The 23,601-nt window shown below is 33.8% G+C and overlaps 1 protein-coding gene across 4 annotated transcripts in view; it reads left to right on the top strand.

Annotated features, from left to right (window-relative positions):
* The window catches only part of ECT2 (epithelial cell transforming 2), a 53,732-nt gene extending 31,738 nt beyond the window's left edge, over positions 1-21,994 (top strand). For 2 of the 4 annotated variants that reach the window (XM_037046507.1, XM_037046506.1), the window contains exons 19-26: positions 981-1,059; positions 1,439-1,558; positions 7,088-7,226; positions 8,510-8,664; positions 16,162-16,269; positions 17,433-17,579; positions 19,610-19,887; positions 20,657-20,731. In XM_037046507.1, the coding sequence (XP_036902402.1) occupies positions 981-1,059; positions 1,439-1,558; positions 7,088-7,226; positions 8,510-8,664; positions 16,162-16,269; positions 17,433-17,579; positions 19,610-19,855 (994 nt within the window). In that variant the 3' untranslated portion in view covers positions 19,856-19,887; positions 20,657-20,731. Of the gene's footprint in view, positions 1-980; positions 1,060-1,438; positions 1,559-7,087; positions 7,227-8,509; positions 8,665-16,161; positions 16,270-17,432; positions 17,580-19,609; positions 19,888-20,656 lie in introns of all 4 variants that reach the window. The other 2 variants (XM_037046509.1, XM_037046508.1) reach the window with 1 other exon arrangement.
* Positions 21,995-23,601: the final 1,607 nt, after the last annotated feature.

Raw genomic sequence — 23,601 nt, 5'->3', positions numbered from 1 at the left:
TTCCTGTTGGGAATTGAGTTCCTGTGTCTTGAGAAACCTTGTTTCTTTATATTTTGACAGTTTATTAGTTGTTTCAGGCAGAAGGGTATCGTATTTAGCCATGCGTAACGTGCACCCACGTTTTTGTGGACATTATACACGAGATAATTATACCCATGCATAATGCACATCCTTATTTTTCCCTCAAAAATTTCGGTAAAAAAGTATACATTATACATGGTGAAATACAGCACATGCTTTTCTTATTTCATCTTTTCTGGAAACTGTAGTCTTAGTTTTTGTTTCAATGAAATAATTAGTGTATGACCTGTGAATAACTTTAATATAATCTTAACTGAACCTAAAACTGTTAAAATGAAGATTATATGGCTATACAGTGATCCCTCACCTATCGTGGGAGTTATGTTCCAGAGACTCCCGCAATAGGTGAAAATCTGCGAAGTAGCGGCATTATAATTTTTTATATATATTTTAAGGCTTTATAAACCCTTCCTACACTCCTATAAACCTTTCCCACACTCTCACAAACACTTTATATGTTCTTAAACACTTTCTACACTCTTAAACCTACGTAATTTTAACAACATATAAAATTCTATATGGGTACTCACCAGTGAGAAGTATACAGTTGTCTCTTGCTATGTTGTGGTTCACTTATTGCCGTGATACAGTGAAGCCACAGTAAGTGAACCACACTATAGCGAGGGACAATTGAAATGCATTTTAGGAAGTGTATACTGAGTATAGTTTTGAAAAAACATAGTAAGGAGTATGGCAAATGATACTTTTCTGAAGGGTCTATGGAATTTTTTAAAGTATAATAAATTCTTTTAGGGGACATTTTGACTGATTCAGTTAATTAGAATTCAGATAAACTTACTGGAAGAACTTTTATTGTAACATGAGAAGTATTTGTATGCAGTTTCTATATTGTTGCTTTAAAAGTTAAAGTTTTAAAAATAACCTTATCGATTTTTCAGACATATTAATGAGGATAAGAGAAAAACTGAAGCGCAAAAGCAAATTTTTGATGTTGTTTATGAAGTAGATGGATGCCCAGTAAGTATTCATTTTTGATGACTGTCACTTTTTTCTTGTTATTTAGATTCTACAATTTTAATATAAATGAATCCTGGCACCACTTTTATTAATTAATTAATTTATTTATTTATTGAGATTTTATTTATTTATCTTTTAGAGGGGAAGGGAAGGAGAGAAGGAGAGAAATATCAATGTATGGTTGCCTCTTGTGCATCCTCAGCTGGGAACTGGCCTGCAACCCAGGCATGCGCCCTGACTGGGAATCTAACTGCGATCGTGTGGTTCGCAGGCCCGCGCTCAATCCACTGAGCTATACCAGCTAGGGCTACTTTCTTTTAAATTATAATTTAAAAAATTCTTTTCTCAAGTGATCTATTCATATTTTCAATCTGTACAGGCTAATCTTTTATCTTCTCACCGAAGCTTAGTCCAGCGAGTTGAAACAATTTCTCTAGGTGAGCACCCCTGTGACAGAGGAGAACAAGTGACTCTCTTTCTCTTCAACGATTGCCTGGAGGTAAAGTTGCACTTAATGTAATGTTAACACTGCTGATTTGTGTGACTTCTGTTTAAAATGAAGCTTTGATTGAAGTATTAAATATAAGTTTAAAGTAAGTGAACTGAAATAATCATACTTTTTGATTAAGATGCACTGTTGATTAATGAATGCTTTTAGAAGACCTAATATTAAGAAATATCAAAAAATATATCATACATTTTCATGATTTCAAATTTAAGTCAGAATGCAAATTTAGCTTATTGTCATAAAAATAAATAAGTCAGGAATTTTAGGAACTTCTTATTTCTGTGTATATTTATAAATGATGTACAAAATAATTACGAGTTTATTTTGAAATTTATGTGTTTTTCAGCAAAGAAGTCAGTATTTTCTTGAAAAGAGAGATAACTTGATTATTTAATATCATGAACTGTGATTCCCTGATTCTTCCTGAGTCAGCAGGGTTTAGAGTGTGTGAGTGGTCAGTATATAAGATGGCATGCAATGATTCTAATTCTAAAAATTCTCATTTAAGTTAAGTTTTTCCTCCATGTTTATTTTTGCAAGCAAACTTAATTATGTTTGTATGCTTTTTCAACTTTTTTCTTTCATTCTGTTAATAGTATATTTTTACATACTTAAATAGCCTGATGGGATATATAAAGGAGTGCATTATCCTTCATCTCAGGAGATAAAGCTGTTTATTTTGATAACATGGATATTAACCAGAAAACCTGTTTGACATTTCTGTTATTGGGTAGTTTTGTTGCTTTCATTAAAGAGATTTGATGGGCTTCCTATTTATCTCTCTCTCTCTATCAATCTATCTTTTTATTGAATTTACGAGATGCACAATTCTACAACATATCTCTGGACTGTATTGTGTGTCCACACCCTTAGTCCAGTCTCTACCTGCTACTATTTGCCCTCCCTATGCCCTCCTCTACCCACCCCCCGTTTGTTGTCACCACTTTGTTGTCTGTGGACCATGAGGTTTCTTTCTTTCTTTCTTTCTTTCTTTCTTTTTCTTTTTCTTTTTCTTTTTCTTTTTCTTTTTCTGCTCAATCTCTCTACCCCTTCACTTGGTCCTGCCCTCTCTCCACTCCAGCTCCACTTTGCTCTTTATGAGTCTTACTTGTTAGTTGATTTTGTTCATCAGATTCCACATTAAATTGAATCATATGGTACTTGTCTTTCTCTGACTGGCTTATTATTCACTTAGCATAATGCTCTCCAGGTTCATCCATGCTTGTTGTAAATGGTGAGATTTCCTTTTTAAATCCACTCTACTGATGGATACTTGGGTTTCTTCTATGTCTTGGCTATTGTAAATAATGTTACAGTGAACATAAGGGTGCATGTATTCTTTTAAATTAGTGTTTCAGTTTTCTTTGAATAAAAAACTTATTTTCTAAATTATGTGGAAAAAAACAAGGCAATATCACTCTGACAATGCAGTGATTATTCTTTTAAAAAGACAATACCTCTTTTTTCTTTTTCTCCTTGTTTTCTAGTGTTGTGCTCTTGTATCATGTATACTAATGTAAAATATAATGGAATCTTAAAGAGTAAAACCAGTCACCAAAAGTTCACTTGTGTTAAATGCAGAGTTTTGTTATTGTGAGGTTAGTAAAAAATAATATTTTAATTTGTTCAGAAATGTTACAACACACAAAAGTAAAGACAGTGAAAATACTGTACACAGTGGAGCATACCCAGGACTGAGAAAGTTGTAAGAAATCATGAGGCAGGTAATGCAGGACTTCTTGTCTATTCTATAATAAGAAATTTAGGCTGCTCTGCTTTTAAGAGTAGGAGCTAGGTGGAGTCAGTTTTGAATCATACTCCAGTTTGCAATGTCATGGAATTCTGTCTGTCCATAGTTGTCAGTACTTCTATTTGTTAGCTTCTATTAAAGCTCTTTTGTGTTTTTCCTGTTGAAGTCCCTAGGTCAACTGGCTATAATCATCTAATTGGTTAGGTTATAGGTACTTCACTGCTAATCCATTCTGGTTTTTATCCTCTCAATCTTGAGAGAGTTGTGGCCAACTTTAAATTTTTGAGCGTTCATTCCCTTCAAATTCCATGAAGCTTTCTATAACTGGCTCACTGACTTACCTTCCATTTTAATTCCTGCCATTTGTTATTCCCTGTAGCTTTCAGTCAATTGTGTGATACTCTGGCCTCTCATTTCATTTACCAGTGACTTTTTGTTCTACTCTCTCTCACAACCCCAATAACTGAAACAGCTCTATTTTTAACTTAGAATTAAAGATTTATACTCCTAAACTCTTATTTAGTTTATGTATCTTAAAAAAAAATAAAACCCACGCTTCTAGGCAAATTAGAAATGAAGAGTGTGGTAAAATCTATAATGACTTCTCTTAAATATAGCAGATGATGTTTTTAATTAATTAAAAATAATTTTTATTATTATTTGTATTTGAGAATATATTTGAATATTTAATATTAAATACTCAAATTTATTTTAAAAGAATTTAGTATTTGAGAATGTATTTTTCTATTTTACTTGTGTTTTGATTTAGTATTGCAGAATACTAAATCATAATTTAGTATTTGAGAATATATTTTCCTTTTATATTTTACTTGTGTTTTGATTTTTTATCTTGACACAAAATATGTTAAAATATTAGTGAAAATATTTAGAGTGTTTATTGCTTATTTCCATTCTGTTAATATAAGTGAACGTTTAATATTAGCTGTACAACATAGATCTGTGTCATATGTCTGCTTTGTTGTGAATGTGGTACTTACAGCCTTTTGGGTTTTTCTAATTAGCCAACACAGGTAGGTACACTTCTCAGCCATACTTTATCATATTCATGATGGTGACCAATTAATCTCAATTCATTAAGTAACCCAGTCTGAATGATTTTTTGTGGCTGTCTTTCAGTTGATTATAATTTCAAAAGTCCTGTACTTTTAAGAAAGCTAAATAACATAACAGGCTTTCGTGGAAATGAAAACAATAACTCCAGAGACCTTGTAAAATTCACAGAACTTAAGTATATCATGAATCATAGGAACCTTTCTGATTTTGCTCCTGGCTTTTCTAGTGTTCCTTTGCCTATCCTTTCCTTTTGCATGAATCTCCAGTATAGGTAAAATTATATTATAACACAGCACCTTGAATTTATAATTTGTATGATTTAAAATTTTTTTATATTTTATTGATTATGCTATTACAGTTGTCCCATTCCCCCCCTTCATTCCTCTCTACCCTGCACACCCCCTCCCACCCACATTCCCCCCCTTTAGTTCATGTCCATGTGTCATAAGTTCTTTAGATTCTACATTTCCCATACTATTCTTGCCCTCCCCCTGTCTATTTTCTACCTACCATCTATGCTACTTATTCTCTGTACCTTTCCCCCCTCTCTCCTCCTCCCACTCCCNCCTTTGTAGGTTACTGTCTCCTTATCTCTTGCTGCTTCTAGGATTCTCTCCTTCATTTTAATCTTGGCTAATGTAATTATAATGTGCCTTGGTGTGTTTCTTCTTGGGTCCACCCTCTTTGGAACTCTGAGCTTCCTGGACTTGGAAGTCTGTTTCCGTTGCCAGATTGGGGGAGTTCTCCTTTATTATTTGTTCAAATAAGTTTTCCACTTGCTGTTCTTCTTCCCCTTCTGGTACCCCTATAATTTGGATGTTAGAACGCTTAAAGATGTCCTGGAGGTTCCTAAGCCTCTCCTCCTTGTTTTGAATTCTTGTTTCGTCCTTCTTTTCTGTTTGGTTGTTTCTTCTTTCTGGTCCACTCCATTGATGTGAGTCCCGATTTCTTCCCATCAGTATTGGTTCCCTGTGCATTTTCCTTTATTTCACTTAGCATAGCCTTCATTTTATCATCTAATTTGCATCCAAATTCAACCAATTCTCTGAGCATCCAGATTACCAGTGTTTTGAACTGTGCATCTGATAGGCTGGCTATCTCTTCATTGCTTAGTTTTTTTTGTTCTGTAGCTTTGATCTGTTCTTTCATTTGGGTCATTTTTTTGTCTTGTTGCAGCTGTTAAGTAGTGAGGACCCCTTAGGTGTTCACCAGTATGGGTCAACCCAGTTGCTGTGTTTTGACACAGTATGTGGGGGTGGAGTTCGAGAGGGAACAGTGGTGCTTGCTCTCCTCTTTCTTGGATTTTAGTCTCTTCTGCTGCTTCCCACAGGCAAGTTGGGCCCTTCTGGTGCCAGTTCCCAGGTGGTTGGGCATGTGTACATTCTAGGACCCTGTGGGTCTCTCCAGTGAACTTTCCTGTGAGACTGGGAATCTGTTCCTGCACCTAAACCCCCACAGGTGTTTTCAGTCAGTGTTTTGGGGCTTTATTTCCCCTCACTGGGACCCTGGGTTGCTTGGTCTGTCTCGCTCCCCAGTTTTGCCTAGTTTATCTGCGCGCGAATGTGGGACTGCCTGGCATATAAGCCTCCTTTCGCACCTTGCCTGGCTTCACAATTGCTGCCTCCCTGTGTCTGCCTGTTGCCACCCCACGCCTGGGTTCTGCCAGCCGCTGTCTGTGTGCCCAGGGTCCACCTACTGCTGACTTGCGTGCCTAGTGCCACCACTTTTTTTTTTGCTGCGACCCCTCTTTGCCTGGCCGCCCAACTCCGCCCCTCCTACCAGTCTGGATGAATGTCTATTTTAACTCCTTGGTTGTCAGACTTCCATGCAGTTCAAATTTCTGTCAGTTCTTGTTGTTATTTAGTTTCTAAGTTCTTTTTTTCACTGTGGGAGGAGGCACAGTGTGTCTACCTACGCCTCCCTTTTGGCTGGAAGTCCTATAATTTGTATCATTTGTTTAGTATATTGTATAGTTACCTTTTAAATGTCATTTTTCTCAATAGTATGAAAATATTAGGCCCCTGGCTGGTGTAGCTCAGTGGATTGAGCACAGGCCTGTGAAGCAAAGGGTGCTGGTTCGATTCCCAGTCAGGGCACATGCCTGGGTTGCGGGCCCGGTCCCCAGTAGGGGACACGTGAGAGGCAACCACACATTGATGTTTCTCTCCCTCTCTTTCTCCTTCCCGTCCCCTCTCTCTAAAAATAACTAGATAAAATATAAGAAAAAGAAAATAATAGAGACAGAACTATTTCTGTGTTATTTAACGCCTTTATTTTCAGGATCTGAGGCAAGGTTGAATTCTTGTCTTAAACTGATATCAGTTATCTTTTGAAGCCGATACAGAGACCCCAGAGCAACTATTTTTTTCTGTGAGCTCAAGAAGATTCCTCTGTTCTTTAATTCTCTTAGTTCTTGCAGTGTGTCTATGTTTTTTCACACCTCTGGGATTTATTGCATAGGTCCTTTTCATTGGCCTGGTTTCCTGACTTTTGAACTCTTATTATATAAACATGAGCATTTCTGTTACACAGTTAAAGGGTATGAATTTTTTTCACTTAACTTCTTATTACATAGTAATTCTGGAATGACTAATAGATGAGCTGCATATAGATTTATATGATTAGTACCATTTTATATTTTATGTTTTTGGTCTTATTATTCAAATTATTTATGTTTTATTTTTTTCTGTAATCAGATAGCAAGGAAACGCCACAAGGTTATTGGCACTTTTAGGAGTCCTCATGGCCATACCCGGCCCCCAGCCTCTCTTAAGCATATTCATCTAATGCCTCTTTCTCAAATTAAGAAAGTGCTGGACATAAGAGAGACTGAAGGTATGCTTATTGTATAAACTATTGGCTAATAAAATTATTCATTATAGGTTTGATTCACTTATGTTTTATGTGTAAGTGCTAAATTATCCTTACATATAATTGGCTAGTTCTGGTAAAGTAATTCTTCTTGTACTTCTATCCCAGCTCCGTCTCTAGGAACTTGACCTGATTTTTTATATTTTTCAAATAATAATGATATCTTACTTTGGCATGTAACCATTTAAGGAATATCTTCATCCTTTGAATGGTTGGTTACATGTCAAAATATTATTCTAACCTAGCCTGTTCCCATACCAAACTTTTAATTTCTTCAGGATCCAAAAGAAATTACTAGTCTATTACCTGTGCTTTGCATCTTATGCCTTTCCTGCTGCCCGTGGCTGCATTGTTAAGGATGCAGGTAGGCTATGACCAGGAATAAATGTGCATGAGTAAATACACCCAAAGTAACCAGGGTAGTTTTGACATGGAATTAAATGTATAGTAAGGGAAGCTTTTACTCTTAACTTTGGTAGTATTAGGGAGGGTTCTCTGAAGGCCCGAAGTTACCAAAAGTTTATACTCACCCAAAACAGTATTAGCTGTTTACCTGGCACCTAATGATATATCTGCATGGCTGTAATTTGGATGCATATGTTTTTACAGCATAAGTAGGTTGCATTACTGATCCTGTCCTCTAAAGATGGGAAGCTTTGAGTTAATAGAAACAAAGAAAATCTGAACAGTACCTTATCTTTACTCACTTGTCAAATTCTGAGTTATTAAGGGTTATGTAGTACATTTATTTATTTGAAATCTTTTCCATATTTTTGGATTATAATAATAAAGACTTCATTGTTTAAAATAGGTTTTGCATCTTGGTCACAAAACTTTTTGTAACAATTTTAATATTTGGACATTGTATTTCTTTCAAATTGTTTTAGGTAGGTTGAATTTTTAAATTATTCTTACATAGTCATTTATAACTCAAATTTTAGGATTCTAAGTAATGGTTCATTCTAATTGTTTAAAACCTCCATCATACAAAATATTAAATGTCATGGAAAATAGTATTTATTTAATGTCAGATTATCATTGTTGGTTCATCATATGGTACTTACTGTTATAATTCTTCCTAATGTTTTAATGTAATACAGTGTTGCTCTTGTCCAATTAAAAATAGAGGGGATGGCAAGGGTGGTGAAGAGTATTTTTTCCTTGGGGTATTGTTGATCTGAGGAAATAAACTTGCATAAATCTATAATTTTCTAAGAATAACAATGTTTATGACTTTGGAACCCTAGATTGCCATAATGCTTTTGCCTTGCTGGTGAGGCCACCAACAGAACAGGCAAATGTGCTGCTCAGTTTCCAGATGACGTCAGAGGAACTTCCAAAAGAAAACTGGCTAAAGATGCTGTGTCGACATGTAGCCAACACCATTTGTAAAGCAGATACTGTAAGTTCTTAATCTCCTATTATAACAGAAAATTATATTCTAACGGAAAATTAAACTCCATGGCATTGCATTCAAGCTAAACCTGTGCATTTCTAATAACTTACTAATTATGAGTATAGGAAAGTTTTAGTTTTGTGTGTATTGAGAAAAGCTGGTTTAATAAGTTGTTTTGGAAAAGATTTGTTGAAAGTATACACATATAACATTTCTTTGAGTTGCTAGTTTATGGAAAGGCCCTCATAACCTCAGAGTTTCTGTGATTCTGATTTAGTGAAGCTTTTAGGACTTGTCCCCTGTGATTTTCATTTATGCTCTTTGACATGGCTGTTTGTAAAATGGAAGGTATTATTTTCTGCTGGTTTTTGTTTGTTTGTTTGTTTTTGTGTGTGTTTTTTAAATCTAACTGAAAGCAATAGATGAGTTGTAGGAAGTTGCTTTTCCTATCAGGCAAATAGACAATCTAATTTTCTTTGTCTAGCCTCTTAAAATCAGATGTCGTTATGAATATATAAATATAGCATATGTAATTACCGTATACAGATTAAAGTGGAGATAGATGAGAAATTCAAATTATCGAAGTTAAGTGATTTATCAGAAGTTGGGTAGCCTGTATTGAAATCTTATTGAAAAGGTATGTGTAGCTCCTTTTCACACACACACACCTTTTAAATAAGATTTGGTATAAAGAGCTTGTAGCTCTTGAGTGAAATACAGGTTCTTCAAAAGATAATTTAATTTCATTATATATAGACTCCATCATAAATCATATGTGACATCAATTTATTAACATTCATTTGTTATTAGAATTATACGTTTGATATTAGTGGTTAGAAATCTGTAATGACTTCAAAAAGCTACCTACCATCTGACCTCAGTTAATGGAAAAATTTTAGCCATAAGTTGGCTAGTAATGCTAGACTTCAACTAATGAAACAAATGCCATAAAGTAAACTTAGCCACAAGATGGCAGCAAACATTTAACAATGTCCTGTTTTATACTGTCTTAAACAACATTTTTTTTCAGTTGTGAAATTTTGTTGCTAAGAAATATGTCTGTAAATTCACATATTCATTGACTTCAGTTGAACTCTGTCTCAAATTTAAAATAATGCACATAGTAAATTTTTGAAAAACCCTGAGTCACTGTCTTTTGAATTGAGAACATTCGCAATGTTGAAGAGGAAGTATTTTTAAGTGTGTGTGTGTGTGTGTGCACAAAAGATGTAAATGGTAAAAATCTCTGATTCTTTGAATCAGTAGTTTTTGCCCTATTATGTATATTTTGGTTCCCTAAATAATTGGAGCTTAAATAATTAAGAGTAAATAAGTATAGCTATTTTATTACAGACTAATTTCATTTTTCATGCCCATTTGTAAATGGCTTAAGAATTAAAATTTTCAGACTGAAAGAACACTTAATCTAATACATTTTTTTACGTGTGAAAACTAAGGACAAGAGCATAAAACAAACATTAGATTCTGGGTTTCCTTATTCTTGGTTAAGCCCTCTCAATAGTTTTTCTCCTTATGGATATGATGTCCCATATTCTGTTGTTTCAGATTTAAAGGTTTTAGTTTTAATCTGTTGAAAAAAATTTTTTTAGAATGCTTAGGTATGTATTTTTGGTCTCTTGCTTACATGTAACCTTCAATTAAATTATCTGTACTCTTAAGGCTCATATATCACTTGAGGTCAGATGATAGCTTTCCTTAAGCCATTGCAGATTTCCAGCCTCTGATAGCAAAAGTATAAGTCTATAAACAAATTTAAGCAATGTTACACTCTCTTCCTCCACTTTGAATAGTTTGAAAGTAACTTGATAGTTAAATGTCTTATGCTACAGTTTAGTACTTTTACTGTTAATTATTTATACTTAATGTAAAAAATCAAACTCACCCCTACATCTTGATGAAATCACCACTGGAAATCACTACTTATTAGTAGCAATATTCACTCAATATTCAATAATATTCAATATTGTAGACTAGAATTTCTAACTACATAAGGAATAATTGGCTGAAGACAGAACATATATAAGAAGTTTGTGCTCCTGAACCAATAATATTTGTAATGGAGTTAGTGTGATTTTTATTTAAAATTATAATTATTCTGATTATTAGCAGTCCATTGTAAGTTCTTAATATAAATGTCCATTATTGGTACCACTTTAATTTGACCAAGTCAGAAACTCTAAGCTATTAACATGATTAGAGTTTGAGGAAATCACTGAGGCACAGGCTAAGGGCGAGGACACAATGATACTAGATGCTATCATAAATGAGAGAGTTTAGCTGTTTAAGTTGTTTTGTTAAGTTGAATCTGTATAGGTGATATGTGGATGTTAAATTTGTAATCCATTGGTTTTATTAAATTACTATCTTACCGTCTTCAGTTGTTTTCTGACAATTCTTTTGGAATTTTCAGCTCTCAATTTTTTTAAAAAAGTCGTGAATTGACCAATTCAGATTGAGCATTGATAAAATAGCTTGTAGTTTGAAAATATGACATAATAGAGAAAAATGATTCTGTGTCAAAAAATTTTTAAAAACTTATCTTTGTGTCTAGGAAGATAAAAATTTCTATCAAAAAATAGACTTGTATATATGTATTAATTGGATGAAATCCAAATAGAAATGAAATTAAAATTGAAAATGGAATGAAATGAATACAAAATTAAGTTCAAAAAGCTAAAGTTAAAGCTGTGGTTAGTTTGTGGTGCCAGATGTACAACACTGTAGAAATAAGAATGTTAATGTAAAACATTAAGATAATACAGGGAGAGTCAGGGTTAGGCAGAGCTTGTATCACAGTCCTGGCTGCAAGAGGTGTTAACTATTCAGAGGTTTGTTATTTTCTTTAAGATTTTAAAAATTTATTTACTCTTTTACAGAGGGGTAGGGAGGGAGAAGGAGAGGGAAAGAAATATCAATGTGCAGTACATATACAGATTGGTTGTCTCTTACTAGCCTGCAACTGGGGACCTCCCGCAACCTAGGCATGTGCCCTGACTGGGAATTGAACTGGTGACCTCTTGGTTCACAGGCTAGTGCTCAATATACTGAGCCACACCAGCCAGGGAAAATTTTTATGTGATTGTCTAGATGATTGGCAGGAACTAAATGAAAACTACTGGTCAACTAAATATAGATGCATACAAATAGTTTGCATCTTTGACAGCAGTAACTAACTAGAAAGTGTAGATAATAAAGACCCCCCCCCCCCACCACATACACCTTCTTCAATAAGATTTGGTATAAATTAATCTAGGAATATCCTTATAAGGAACAAATGGTTATCTATTTTAAGAAAACTACAAAGGGACCTATAATGTTTCTCAGTGAGAATACTGACTAGTCATAAAGATGTCCATTCATTGAAGTCCTTATAAAATCCTATAGGAAATACTTGAAATATGATAGAATGATTTCAAGGATGATTTTCTTTTAAAACAATAAGAAAATTTAGAAAATAGTACTTCCTTTATGAGATATTGTAATTTTCAAGTTACAATGATCAGAACACTTTACACTGATTCAAAAATTTATAGGTGGATCAATGGAAGGATAGAGGTCCTTGAAATAAGACTTCATTGTATGATAAATGTAGGATCATAACAATTTAATAAAATTGTTAACACCTGTACTAAGATATTTCATTAAATACTTAGAGAAAATTAGATGGTATATCCTAACCTTATAATTCCTAATGGTAGATTCAAGAATTAAAAATGAAAAGTGAAGCCATTTCAAAAACCTGTAATAAAATGTAGGTGGTAAATATTAATGTTTATTTTTTTGTCTATTTCTCTTTTGTATCTGCTGCTGGTATCAACAGAGAAATGACTTCTAAATCCATTGCTTTGAAACTTTTTTCCTGTATTTTCTTCAAGAATTTTTATAATTTTAACTCTTACATTTAGATATTTTATCCATTTTGACTTAATTTTTATATATGGTGTAAGGTAAGGGTTCAATTTTATTCTTTTTTTGCCTGTGGATATTTAGGTGTTGAAAAAACTGTCCTTTTCCCTTTGAATATTTTTGATGCTGTGAGTTCTTTAATATTGTTTTGGCTATTTGGGGTCCCTTCAAGTCCCATATGAATTTTATTTTGTTATTTTTTCTTTTTTAAAATATATTTTATTGATTATGCTATTACAGTTGTCCCATTCCCCCCTTCATTCCCCTCCACCCTGCACACCCCCTCCCACTCACATTCCCCCCCTTTAGTTCATGTCCATGTGTCATAAGTTCTTTAGATTCTACATTTCCCATACTATTCTTGCCCTCCCCCTGTCTATTTTCTACCTACCATCTATGCTACTTATTCTCTGTACCTTTCCCCCCTCTCTCATCCTTCCATACCCCTGTTGCTAACCCTCCATGTGATCTCCGTTTCTGTGGTTCTGTTCCTGTTCTAATTGTTTGCTTAGTTTGCTTTTGCTTTTGTGTTAGGTGTGGTTGTTAAGCTGTGAGTTTGCTATCTTTTCACTGTTCATATTTTTTATCTTCTTTTTCTCATATAAGTGCCTTTAACATTTCATGTAATAAGGGCTTGGTGATGATGAACTCCTTGAACTTGACCTTGTCTAAGAAGTACTTTATGTTCCCTTCCATTCTAAATGAAAGCTTTGCTGGATAGGGCAATCTTGGATGTAGGTCCTTGCCTTTCTTGACTTGGAATACTTCTTTCCAGCCCCTTCTTTCCTGCAAGGTCTCTTTTGAGAAATCAAGTGACATATCCTTTGTAGGTTACTGTCTCCTTATCTCTTGCTGCTTCTAGGATTCTCTCCTTCATTTTAATCTTGGCTAATGTAATTATAATGTGCCTTGGTGTGTTTCTTCTTGGGTCCACCCTCTTTGGAACTCTAAGCTTCCTGGACTTGGAAGTCTGTTTCCTTTGCCAGATTGGGGGAGTTCTCCTTTATTATTTGTTCAAATAAGTTTTCCACTTGCTGTTCTTCTTCCCCTTCTGGTACCCCTATAATTTGGATGTTAGAACGCTTAAAGATGTCCTGGAGGTTCCTAAGCCTCTCCTCATTTTTTTGAATTCATTCTTTCTTCTTTTCTGTTTTGTTGTTTCTTTCTTCCTCTGGTCTACTCCATTAATTTGAATGGTTTTCTTCCCATCAGTATTGGTTCCCTGTGCATTTTCCTTTATTTCATGTAGGGTTAACTTAATTTTTTTCATCTAATTTGTGACCAAATTCAACCAGTTCTGTGAGCATCCAGATTACCAGTGTTTTGAACTGTGCATCTGATAGGCTGGCTATCTCTTCATTGCTTAGTTGTATTTGTTCTGGAGCTTTGATCTGTTCTTCTGTTTGGGCCTTTTTTTTTTTTCCCATTTTGTTTTTTGGTCTTGTTGCAACTGTTATGTAGTGAGGAGTGGAGCCTTGCGTGTTCACTAGGAAGGGTCAACCCAATTGCTGGGTTGCCATGTAGGCTGGATGAGTATGTCTATTTTAATTCCTTTGTTGCCAGACTTTCTTACAGTTCAATTTTCTGTCAGTTCTGGTTGTATTTTGTTTCTAAATTTTTGTTGTCCTTATTTTGGTTGTGGGAAGAGGCACAGTGTTTCTACTTACGCCTCCATCTTGGCTGGAAGTCTCCATGGGAATTTTAGGATGAATTTTTCTTTTTCTGAGAAAAAAATCAGAGATTTCATTGAATATGTAAATTGCTTTGGGTAGTATTGACCTTTTAACAGTATTAAATCTTTCAGTTCATCAACGCAGGGTGTTTTTCCATTTATTTGTGTCTCCTTTAATTTCTTTCAGCAGTAACATTTTGTTGTTTACAGTGTGTAAGTCTTTCATTTCCTTGGTTAAGTTCTTTCTAAGTATTATTATTTTTTCTTTTTCATACTATTATAATAGTTTATTTCTTAAGAAGAAAGTGTAAACACTTTAAGTGTTCAAAAATAGTCAAATGATAAAATTAGTTCTAGTATAATCAGAAGAAACTTATAAGCTGTTCATTAAGAGTAATTCTTTTGAGTATTTAAAGACATGGGGGGGAAAATACCCCAAAGTAAATAACTACAGCTAAATAACTACAATTTTGTTTAAATATTTCATGCATGTAGGAAAATACCTGTCAGAATTATACCAAAATGTAAATAATAAATGATTAGTAGAGTGTGGGGGTGATTTTAATTTAAAATTTTCTAAATTTCTTCTGATGATGTGATAAAGAAACTCAGTAAAAATTGTAACATTGTATTTAAAGATAGTAATAATTATAAATACTGTTCCTGAGTGTGATTACATAAGCAACTATGAGTCATTTAGCAAATAGATCAAGTGGAAAAGGGAGGATCTGGAGCAGGCAAGGTGGATTTTGTTGTTCTAATGAAATTAAAGAAGTTTTAGAAACACTAAGGCTGTCTGTGGATTTTAGTGGTGAAGAGCTAAAGCAAGCACTTATAATTGTTGAGTATAATATTTAACACCTTGTGTTTATAAAGGAGTTAAATATTTCATTTCAAAGAAGTACTGTGCATTATTTTGTTTTAGCCTTACAATAACAGTGGGTTAGGTATACCGAGTATTTTCTACATTTTTGCAGATGAGAAAAATTTCAGAAAAACCAACATCCACATGATCGTATAAAATTCTCTCTAGCAGTGGAATGAATGATCGTGCTAGAGAACAGTCAGTCCTACCTACTGTGCTAGAGTAGTAAGGCAACTTGCCAGTTCATGGCCAGCCCAGATTTATAACTTAAGGTGAAATTGGTTATAGGAATATATGAAAACATTTGCTTCAATTTGCTTTCTTCTGAAAGATGAAGCATGATCTGAGCAACTAATATTTAAATTACTTGGAGTTTGTTTTTTCATATAAGGTTAATTTTGGTTAGTGGTTTTTGGCCTCTATGACGTCTTTGACTCCTTTTGTAATCTGATAAAAGATCTAAACCTCCTCAGCAAAATGTCCTTTACACTTAGGTACACACAGAATTTTGCACATAATTTAAGGGGATTATATACCTCCTGATTTCCGTGCATTGCTCCTTCTATGAACTCTTGATCACAGGTTCAGAACCTCCAATTTAGAATTCTTCTACATGTTAATTGAGGATGAAAGGGAAAAGTAGGAGAAAGTGTAAGTTTAAATTTGAGGTTTTTCTCAAGGAAAGTGTTTGTGATACTGGTTTTGTCACAGACGTTATTTTTAAGCATATAAATTATGCTAATTTTCTAACTTGTTAGTTTTAGGTTTGTTAGTAAGATTTTATATTAAGTTCTTTTTCAAGTTGCATTGGTATCTGTTGTCCTTGTGTGAATTTTTTTATTTACTGAGTTTATTTTCCAATATCTTAAATTAGTACATTTTAGAATAGAAATTATGTCAAGCACATCAAAAATATTGAATGGTTTCATTTACATATACTCCCATATGTAAATAAGTGCTTAAAGGTTTGACTTTTAGAAACAGTTGTGTATTTTTTAAGTTTTATCTTAAAATAATAAAAATGTTCATTTTTCAACAGGAAAATCTTATTTATACTGCTGATCCAGAAACCCTTGAAGTGAATACAAAAGATATGGATAGTACATTGAGTAGAGCATCTAGAGCAATAAAAAAGACTTCAAAAAAGGTGAGTCCTAGTGGAGATTTTAATCATATCTCCAAAAAGTATTTTTCAGAGTAAATTAAAACAATACTGCCATAGACACCAGTGTAAAGGTAGTCTATTTTTTTTTTTGAAGGTAATCTAAAACAGTTAGTTTGGGATAGACATGGTCCACAGAGATCATTTTAGTTTAGTGAATTCTTTGACACAGTAGTTATAACAACTTTGGCACAAGTAATTATATCTTTCCTATTCCTGTTATAGATAATTCTATGAGCTCTACTTCAGCAGAAGTGTACTGATGGTGTTTTAGGTATAGATATGTGTGCATTCCTCTTAAATAGTGCCTCAGACATTGTTCAGCAAAGGGCAGTTAACAGAGACGGAAGACCTGGGTTCTGTACCTGACCATGGTTCAGTCTTGTAATGAAGATGACTTCCCTACTTACCTTGTCAGGGTTATTTACAACTATGTAAGAATGTTAATAATAGGTCTTCTTAAAAGTAGAACTAGAATTTTAATTGTCCAGGTTAAAATTTTAGCTAATGTCTGCTGCTAGATTTACATATTTTTATTGTTTTTGCTTTTGAGGGGAAGCCTTGTACTTTATTTAATCATCTTTGTATTTCCCAGCAATTAACACATATGATAGATCTTAGTTCAACATGCTAAATCATGAGTCAAATGAACTCCTTCACTTTTTCAATAAAGAAATTGAGTTTTCGATTTTGATTAAAGAGCACAACTAAATTTTAGCAGAATCAGACAAAATAAAACCCAGACTTCTCTTCCATGCCAGGTTTATGCTTGCACTTTCTTTTATCCGTTTGACTGTAGCGCTCTATGAATGCAAATGTACAGCAGATTTTTGAATTATGTTCAACATCATTTATGATAGTGTTGATGAGATAGTATAGGAACTTAACTCTTGTTTATATCAGTTAACCTGCAGTAAGTTTGGCTTTGTTATGTGTCCTTTCTCGTGAAGTCACAGAACCTGTTCATGACCACAATGCTGAGTGAGGGCTGACTTCTATCTACATTTTCTCGGTGCTTTGTTTGCAGAGATTCTCATGTATTATCTGTACAAAAACTTTTGATGTTATTTGGCTTTGTTTATATAGAATTGTTTTTGTGAGTTATATTAAATTTATACCGGCTTAATTATAATTTTTTTAAACTCTAGGTTACGAGAGCATTCTCTTTCTCCAAAACTCCGAGAAGAGCTCTCCGAAGGACTCTTATGCCGTCGCAGAGTTCAGTGGAGGGAAGAAGTCCTCACAGCAGTGACAAGCAGGCACTGAGTCGTCTGTCTAGCACATCATCATTAGCAGTAAGTTACTTTGGTATAAGGGGCTAAATGACTTACTCACTTTTATGGAGTTAAGTATGGAATTTGCTAACTTTTAAAGATGGGAATTGAATATCTTTATCATTTTTTAATATCTCTTAACTTCTGACATCTTTTATTGCATAAAGGTAACTGAGAAAACCTTACTTAATGAAATAGAGATAAATACATACTTTAAATGTAGTTTATTTGATAAGAAGTTTTATTTGGATTGAGATATGTTCTAAAATCACTAAGGAAAAAATCGTGTTTCAGTCTGGCCTGTCACTTTACTCACCTAAGTAGTAAAGGTTCTGTTTATACAAATTGGTTCCCATAATACAGGGGTGGGCAAAGTAGATTTACACTTGTGAGTTCACGAAACACTTCATTCTTATGTATAATTTATTAATTATGGTACAACTGTAAAATTACGTTTCCCCTTGCTTGTATAACAGAGACTGAGTTATATTTTTTTTTACTATTTCTGTGATGAGTAGAATATAATCTCAGAAACTGTGGATGTCTAAGGATGATATGGGTTCCAAATTCATATTTATATTTTTTAATGTTTTCTGAAAAGTCCAAATTTCCAGTGGTGTCAAAATTATTAGACGATTAATATTAAGGCCATTTCTCACGTTTGTTACTCTCACTAAGTATATGAGTGATGTGTCTCTGTAAAATTATTAATCTAACCTACAAGTGACTATCAAAGTTACATGCCCTTTAGCAAGTTTCTTATTCTCTTATCACTATTTTTTGCTGATGAGGGAAAAGAGATTAATAGTGCTTCCCTCTGGTGTTAATGTAAGGACTAAATACATACACACACACACACACACCCATATGATGTGATTATACAGTGAGGCAGTTTGAGTAGTGGCTAAGAGCATGAAGTCGAACGTACATTCAGTCCTGGCTCTGCTATTTGCTCACTGTAAGCCTGTTGGGAATTTTCAGTTTCATCATCTATAAAATGATCTAAAGTTGTAGTTGTAAGGATAATATAAGCTACTGTATACAAAGTCCTTTGAATAGCCCCTGGCACACAGGGTGTGCTCTAGTGGTTTTTTTTGTTTGTTGTTTGTTTTTGCCCCCTCCCCCATCCTCTTTCAGCCTCCCATTCACATTCCCCATGGCTGCCAGAGAGAGAACCCCTGCAACTCCTGTCGTTCTCAGCTAAACCTTCATTAATCTCCCTCCATCCTCAGACTATCAAACCCCTCCATGGCAGTGTGCTCAGTCTCCCCCAGCCCTGTCTTGCTTCTCATTTCCTACCACTCATGTCCTCTGCCCCAACCCCCACCCCCAATTCCAGCCACACTAGCTTTCTTGATTTCCTTAAAAAAATGCTAAGATCACTCCACTCAGAGGGTTTTGCACAGGCCTGTTCTTGCACCAGTAAATGCCCTTCTTCAACTTTTCACATTGGGTCTTATAGATGAAAAAGGGGTACTGTACTAAATCATAAGTTCCTAACTGGTGGGTCATGGTGGAGAATCACTACTCTGGCTGCTATAGTGTTTTATAAGTGGTTACGTGTTATAGTGTGAAATTTAGATAAGACACGTCATGTTTAATAACTTACTTTTTTACAGCTAGTTAATTAAGTCTTGAGTTAATACATCAAAGATTTATGGCCACATCTGAGCATGTTTATATAGATATTTGATCAAGGGTAACCTTCTGACAGGAGAAAAGTTGTACTTAGTTGATAATACAAATATATCCAAAGAATTTGATCAATGAAAAACACATTGAAATTGACAAAATACAGTAGGCATTTCTATATTAAAATCAGATTATAAGCTTTCTGAAGGCCAAAGAACCATCCCTTGTTTATTTCCTGCATCTATGAGTAACTACTGTGAACATTGCCTTTCAAATGAAGGTAATTGGATTTTATAGGAAATTAATTTGTATAATTTATGGTTTTGTCACTTTTACATAGACAATATAAATAAAAAGTATCTAAAATATCTTTTAGACATTTATGCCCTCTTCTCCATTGCTTATTTCTGTTCTAACAGATTATCCATTCAGTTTCCACAAGCAATAAAATTGGATTTACTAAGCATGTTTATGCTCAGCACTCAAACTCTACTGGTGGGCGCTCTCAAAAGTTCTGGTTTACATCTGTATGTCATTCTGCCTCACGAGCTAGTTTGTCAGAGGCACTAAAAGGAAATACTGGTTTTTCAAATTTCAAAAAAAGTTCTATCCAACTCATCTTTGATATTTGTGAAGAATTAGGAGATATGCCATTACTCCATTAGGAGTAATGGAAACAAGCCCCATGAAGTTTAATGTGAGCGTATTAGTTATTTGAAATTTGTTTTTGTGAAAAAGAAAAGTATTCGTTCTCCGCCGAATACTTTTTAGGTGGGTGGGAACTTTTGAATTCATAACTTTATAATTGCTTTGAGTTCACAACAACTAGGCTTAATAGAGTTTCTTTGCATATTGACACATAAAAATATTTTTGCAAGGTAGTTTATGGTTGAGAACAGAAAAAAATCAATCCTACTAGAAACTTTCTCATGTATGAAAGTGGTCATTTTAAACAATACTAATAATTGCCATGTGAAGGGATTCATTCCAAATCTGATTCTTAATATTAGGTTTATGGCATTTTATAAAATTTATGCTTTTAATATAGCAAATCATAACACATTTTTCTTCAGGAAGGTGTATTTTTATATTTTCTTCTCAAATCATTGCTTTGTGAAACGTTATCAACACAGCTCTTTAAACACTTCATTTTACTACCTCGTAGGTGAGAACCTTGTTGGTTCTGAGTTTTAGTTACACTTAGCCCTTTATATATGTGAAAATAAAACAGTAACTTGCTTCCTAATTCATTTTGATTTACACCCACAGTTGGATTTTTGGTATTCTTGTGTATGCTTCTTTGTTATTGTTGAAGTACTGATGTTTAACTTTGACCTCAGAAGCAACAAATTTAGACAGTTATGGTATTTTGTAAAATATAAAATGATATGCATTTGCTAAACTGTAGTTTACAATTTTTTTAAAGAAAAAATTTTGAATATAAAATATTTGTCTTGTCTTTACAGGGTATCCCATCTCCCTCCCTTGTCAGCCTTCCTTCCTTCTTTGAAAGGAGAAGTTATGCTTTAAGTAGATCTACAACTCATTTGATATGAAGCTTAAAAAACTACAGACACTTAACACCTCGTGTGCAAATAAGGAACTGACTTAAGTGGTACTTGTCGCTAGCACTTGGTGAAAGCATAAAGGAGATAGGTAACACTAAACTATGCCATTTGATTTTCTTCTTGAAAGAGTAAGGTTAGCCTTCTACATTTTTCAACTTAATTTATTAGAAACTTTTATTGATTTTTGATGTAAGTTTTCACTTTGCTCAAGTCCTTCGTTTGAAGACCAGTATCTTTAAGTTATTCATGATATCGGTAGCTTTGCAACCTGATACATACAGTAAATAAATTTTATTGGTCTACGTTAAATACTGCTGTGAATTTCTTTGTATAGTGTCCAGAAATGAATTTTGGAAATACATACTTGTGTATCTCAATTTGTGCAGAAATTAAGTGATATCACAGTACTTAACTAGATCAAAACCAGATATCTAATTAAATAGTGGGGTCTTGTTTCATATGTGCTGTTTGAAGTACTTTTTAAATTGCTCCTTTTGCAGTTTTATTTTGTTCTCAAGTGTTTTTAAGATCCATTGTGTGGGTTTAAAAAGATTTGCCCTGATTAAAAAGAATAACAGTTAAAGGAGATTGTTTCTAAATACTTTTGCAAATTGAGATAAGGACAGAGAGATTAAAAAATAATGACTATTTTGCACAAACATGATAATGGTATATACTTGTAGCTGTTTCAGAGACAAATATTTATGGTGATTTTTAGCCACTAGTAAATCTTGATTTAGTTTGATGATGTGTGGAATTTTATTTTGAGGAATGCCCACACGGAAATTGTGGTAAAGGTTGTTTATACTCTTTATAATATAACTCTAAAGTTGACCTCAGTTTTAGTAATCTGCTGTAAAATACATAGATATGTGTATGGTCAAATTTTTAATAAGGCCCCATAACTAAATGTAAAGTTGAAATACATTATTTGCTGTTGTAAAATATTTTTCAAGTCTTGATGTTATTTTTCAACAATAGTTTTGTTTTTATAGTCAGTAATAGAAAATAATCAAGTTCTTATGAATGAATGCATTTTTATTTCCTACCTGTTTAGGGAGCACTACAAACATCTAATTGTCATTTAACAATTTGCAGTTATTTTCTTTAATAGTTTAACTGACTTTATAGATTTTTTTCTCTGCCACATATTTGTCACTTTTAAATTGTAAATGAACCTTCATTACTATATTTTAAAAGCAGTTGTATCAGTAAGAACATTGTAAATAAATACTTAAAACCCGAGGTTATTTTATGTTTTACAGTTTCTTTAAGACAGATTTTCACAGACCCAGATGAACACCTGCATCAGCCTCTACTCTGTTGTGTATTTGCTTGCACATTTATTTGCTTCTTCCTTCCTCCGTTAATGTTTTTAAGCCTTATTATATGTAGGATAGGATTTTTTAATCTGGAATCAACTTTGCAGAAAGGAGATAGTGAATTCTATGGTAATTATATAAAATTTTGCTTACATACGCATTTTCCTATTAGAAATTATACTGTTTTTATCATTTTGTTGGGAATAGAGCTGTGTCTCAGAAAGTGTGGGGTTTCAGGGGAGAGGAAAATGACATAAGGCATGACATTGGAAACGTTATTGGATGTACACAGTTAAGTTGTTCAAGTCTGATGCAAAAATCAATATACAGATATCAATTGTATTTCATGGCACCGGGCATAAACAGGTTGAAAATGCTTTTTTTTAAGTTACCTGTTAAAATAGCATAAAAATTATTGAAGTAGTTAAGTCATGGATTGTATATTTCAGTATTGAAAAATAGCAGTTTCCCCCCAGTTGAACTATAAATTCAAACAAAGCCAGTCAAATACTGAAAGGCTGTGTGAGTGTGTGTGTGTGTAGTATGATAAATTCCCAGAATTCATGCAGAAATGCAAAGGGTTAAAAATAACCAATCAGTTGAAGAAGTACAAAGACTTCCTTTATGTGAAACAAGGTTAGTTATAAAGCTGTAGGAATCAAGACAGTTAAGGAGTTAGAACTCTTGGTGTGCTGAAGACAAGTAATGGATCACAACCGAAGACCCACAAACAGGTGAAAGTGACACCTAAAACAGTGCGAAAAGATAGTCTCTTCAATAAATGGTTCTGAGAAAAGTGGGTATCTTTATTTTTAAAAAAAGAAGAGAAAGGAAACTAATTTCTTCTTCACACTATACAAAAATGAGTTCCAAGGGAATTGTAGGCCTAAGTCTGAAAGGTAAAACTATAAAGATATTACTAGATAATACAGGAGAGTATCTTAATCTGTTGGGTTGGAAAAGATTGATTAAATGTGTTAACACATTTAATATCATTATAGTGGAAAACACTGTTAAATCTACATTAAAATTAAGAACTACGTGTTTTGAAAAGACATCAGTAAGAGTGGAAGTCACAGAACACAGAACTGGGGGGGTGCAGGGTTCGAGCGAAAAAGGTCTCATGGACACAGACAAAAGTGGTGATTTTGATGGTAGGGGTCAGGGGATGGGTGGAGGTGGAAGGGGGTATAGGGACGATAAATTTTAATAGAAAAAATTTAAAAAAGAACTAAAAAATGCTCTCATACATAATGTAGAAAGTACAAATAAGATGCGCTTCACTGTGCATGCCCCGTATTGTCTTAGCACAGATGGGAACCAGAAAGGTCTGCACTGCTTGTAATAGTGTAAATCAAACAGAACATTTAGGCATTAACCAGTGAGGTTTAAGATATGCATGCTTTTGAACCCAACCATTCCAATCCTAGATATTTATTCCAGAGACATGTAAGCCTGTAAGTACTATGATCCATGTAAAATAATGTTTATAGCTTTATTACATGTAATAGCCTGAAACTG

Source organism: Sturnira hondurensis, unplaced genomic scaffold (genome assembly GCF_014824575.4).
Source record: "Sturnira hondurensis isolate 20B ecotype Veracruz unplaced genomic scaffold, ASM1482457v3 Scaffold0005279, whole genome shotgun sequence".
NCBI lineage: Eukaryota > Metazoa > Chordata > Mammalia > Chiroptera > Phyllostomidae > Sturnira > Sturnira hondurensis.
Note: the sequence above shows the minus strand (reverse complement) of the source record. Positions and strands in the feature narration are given on the sequence as shown.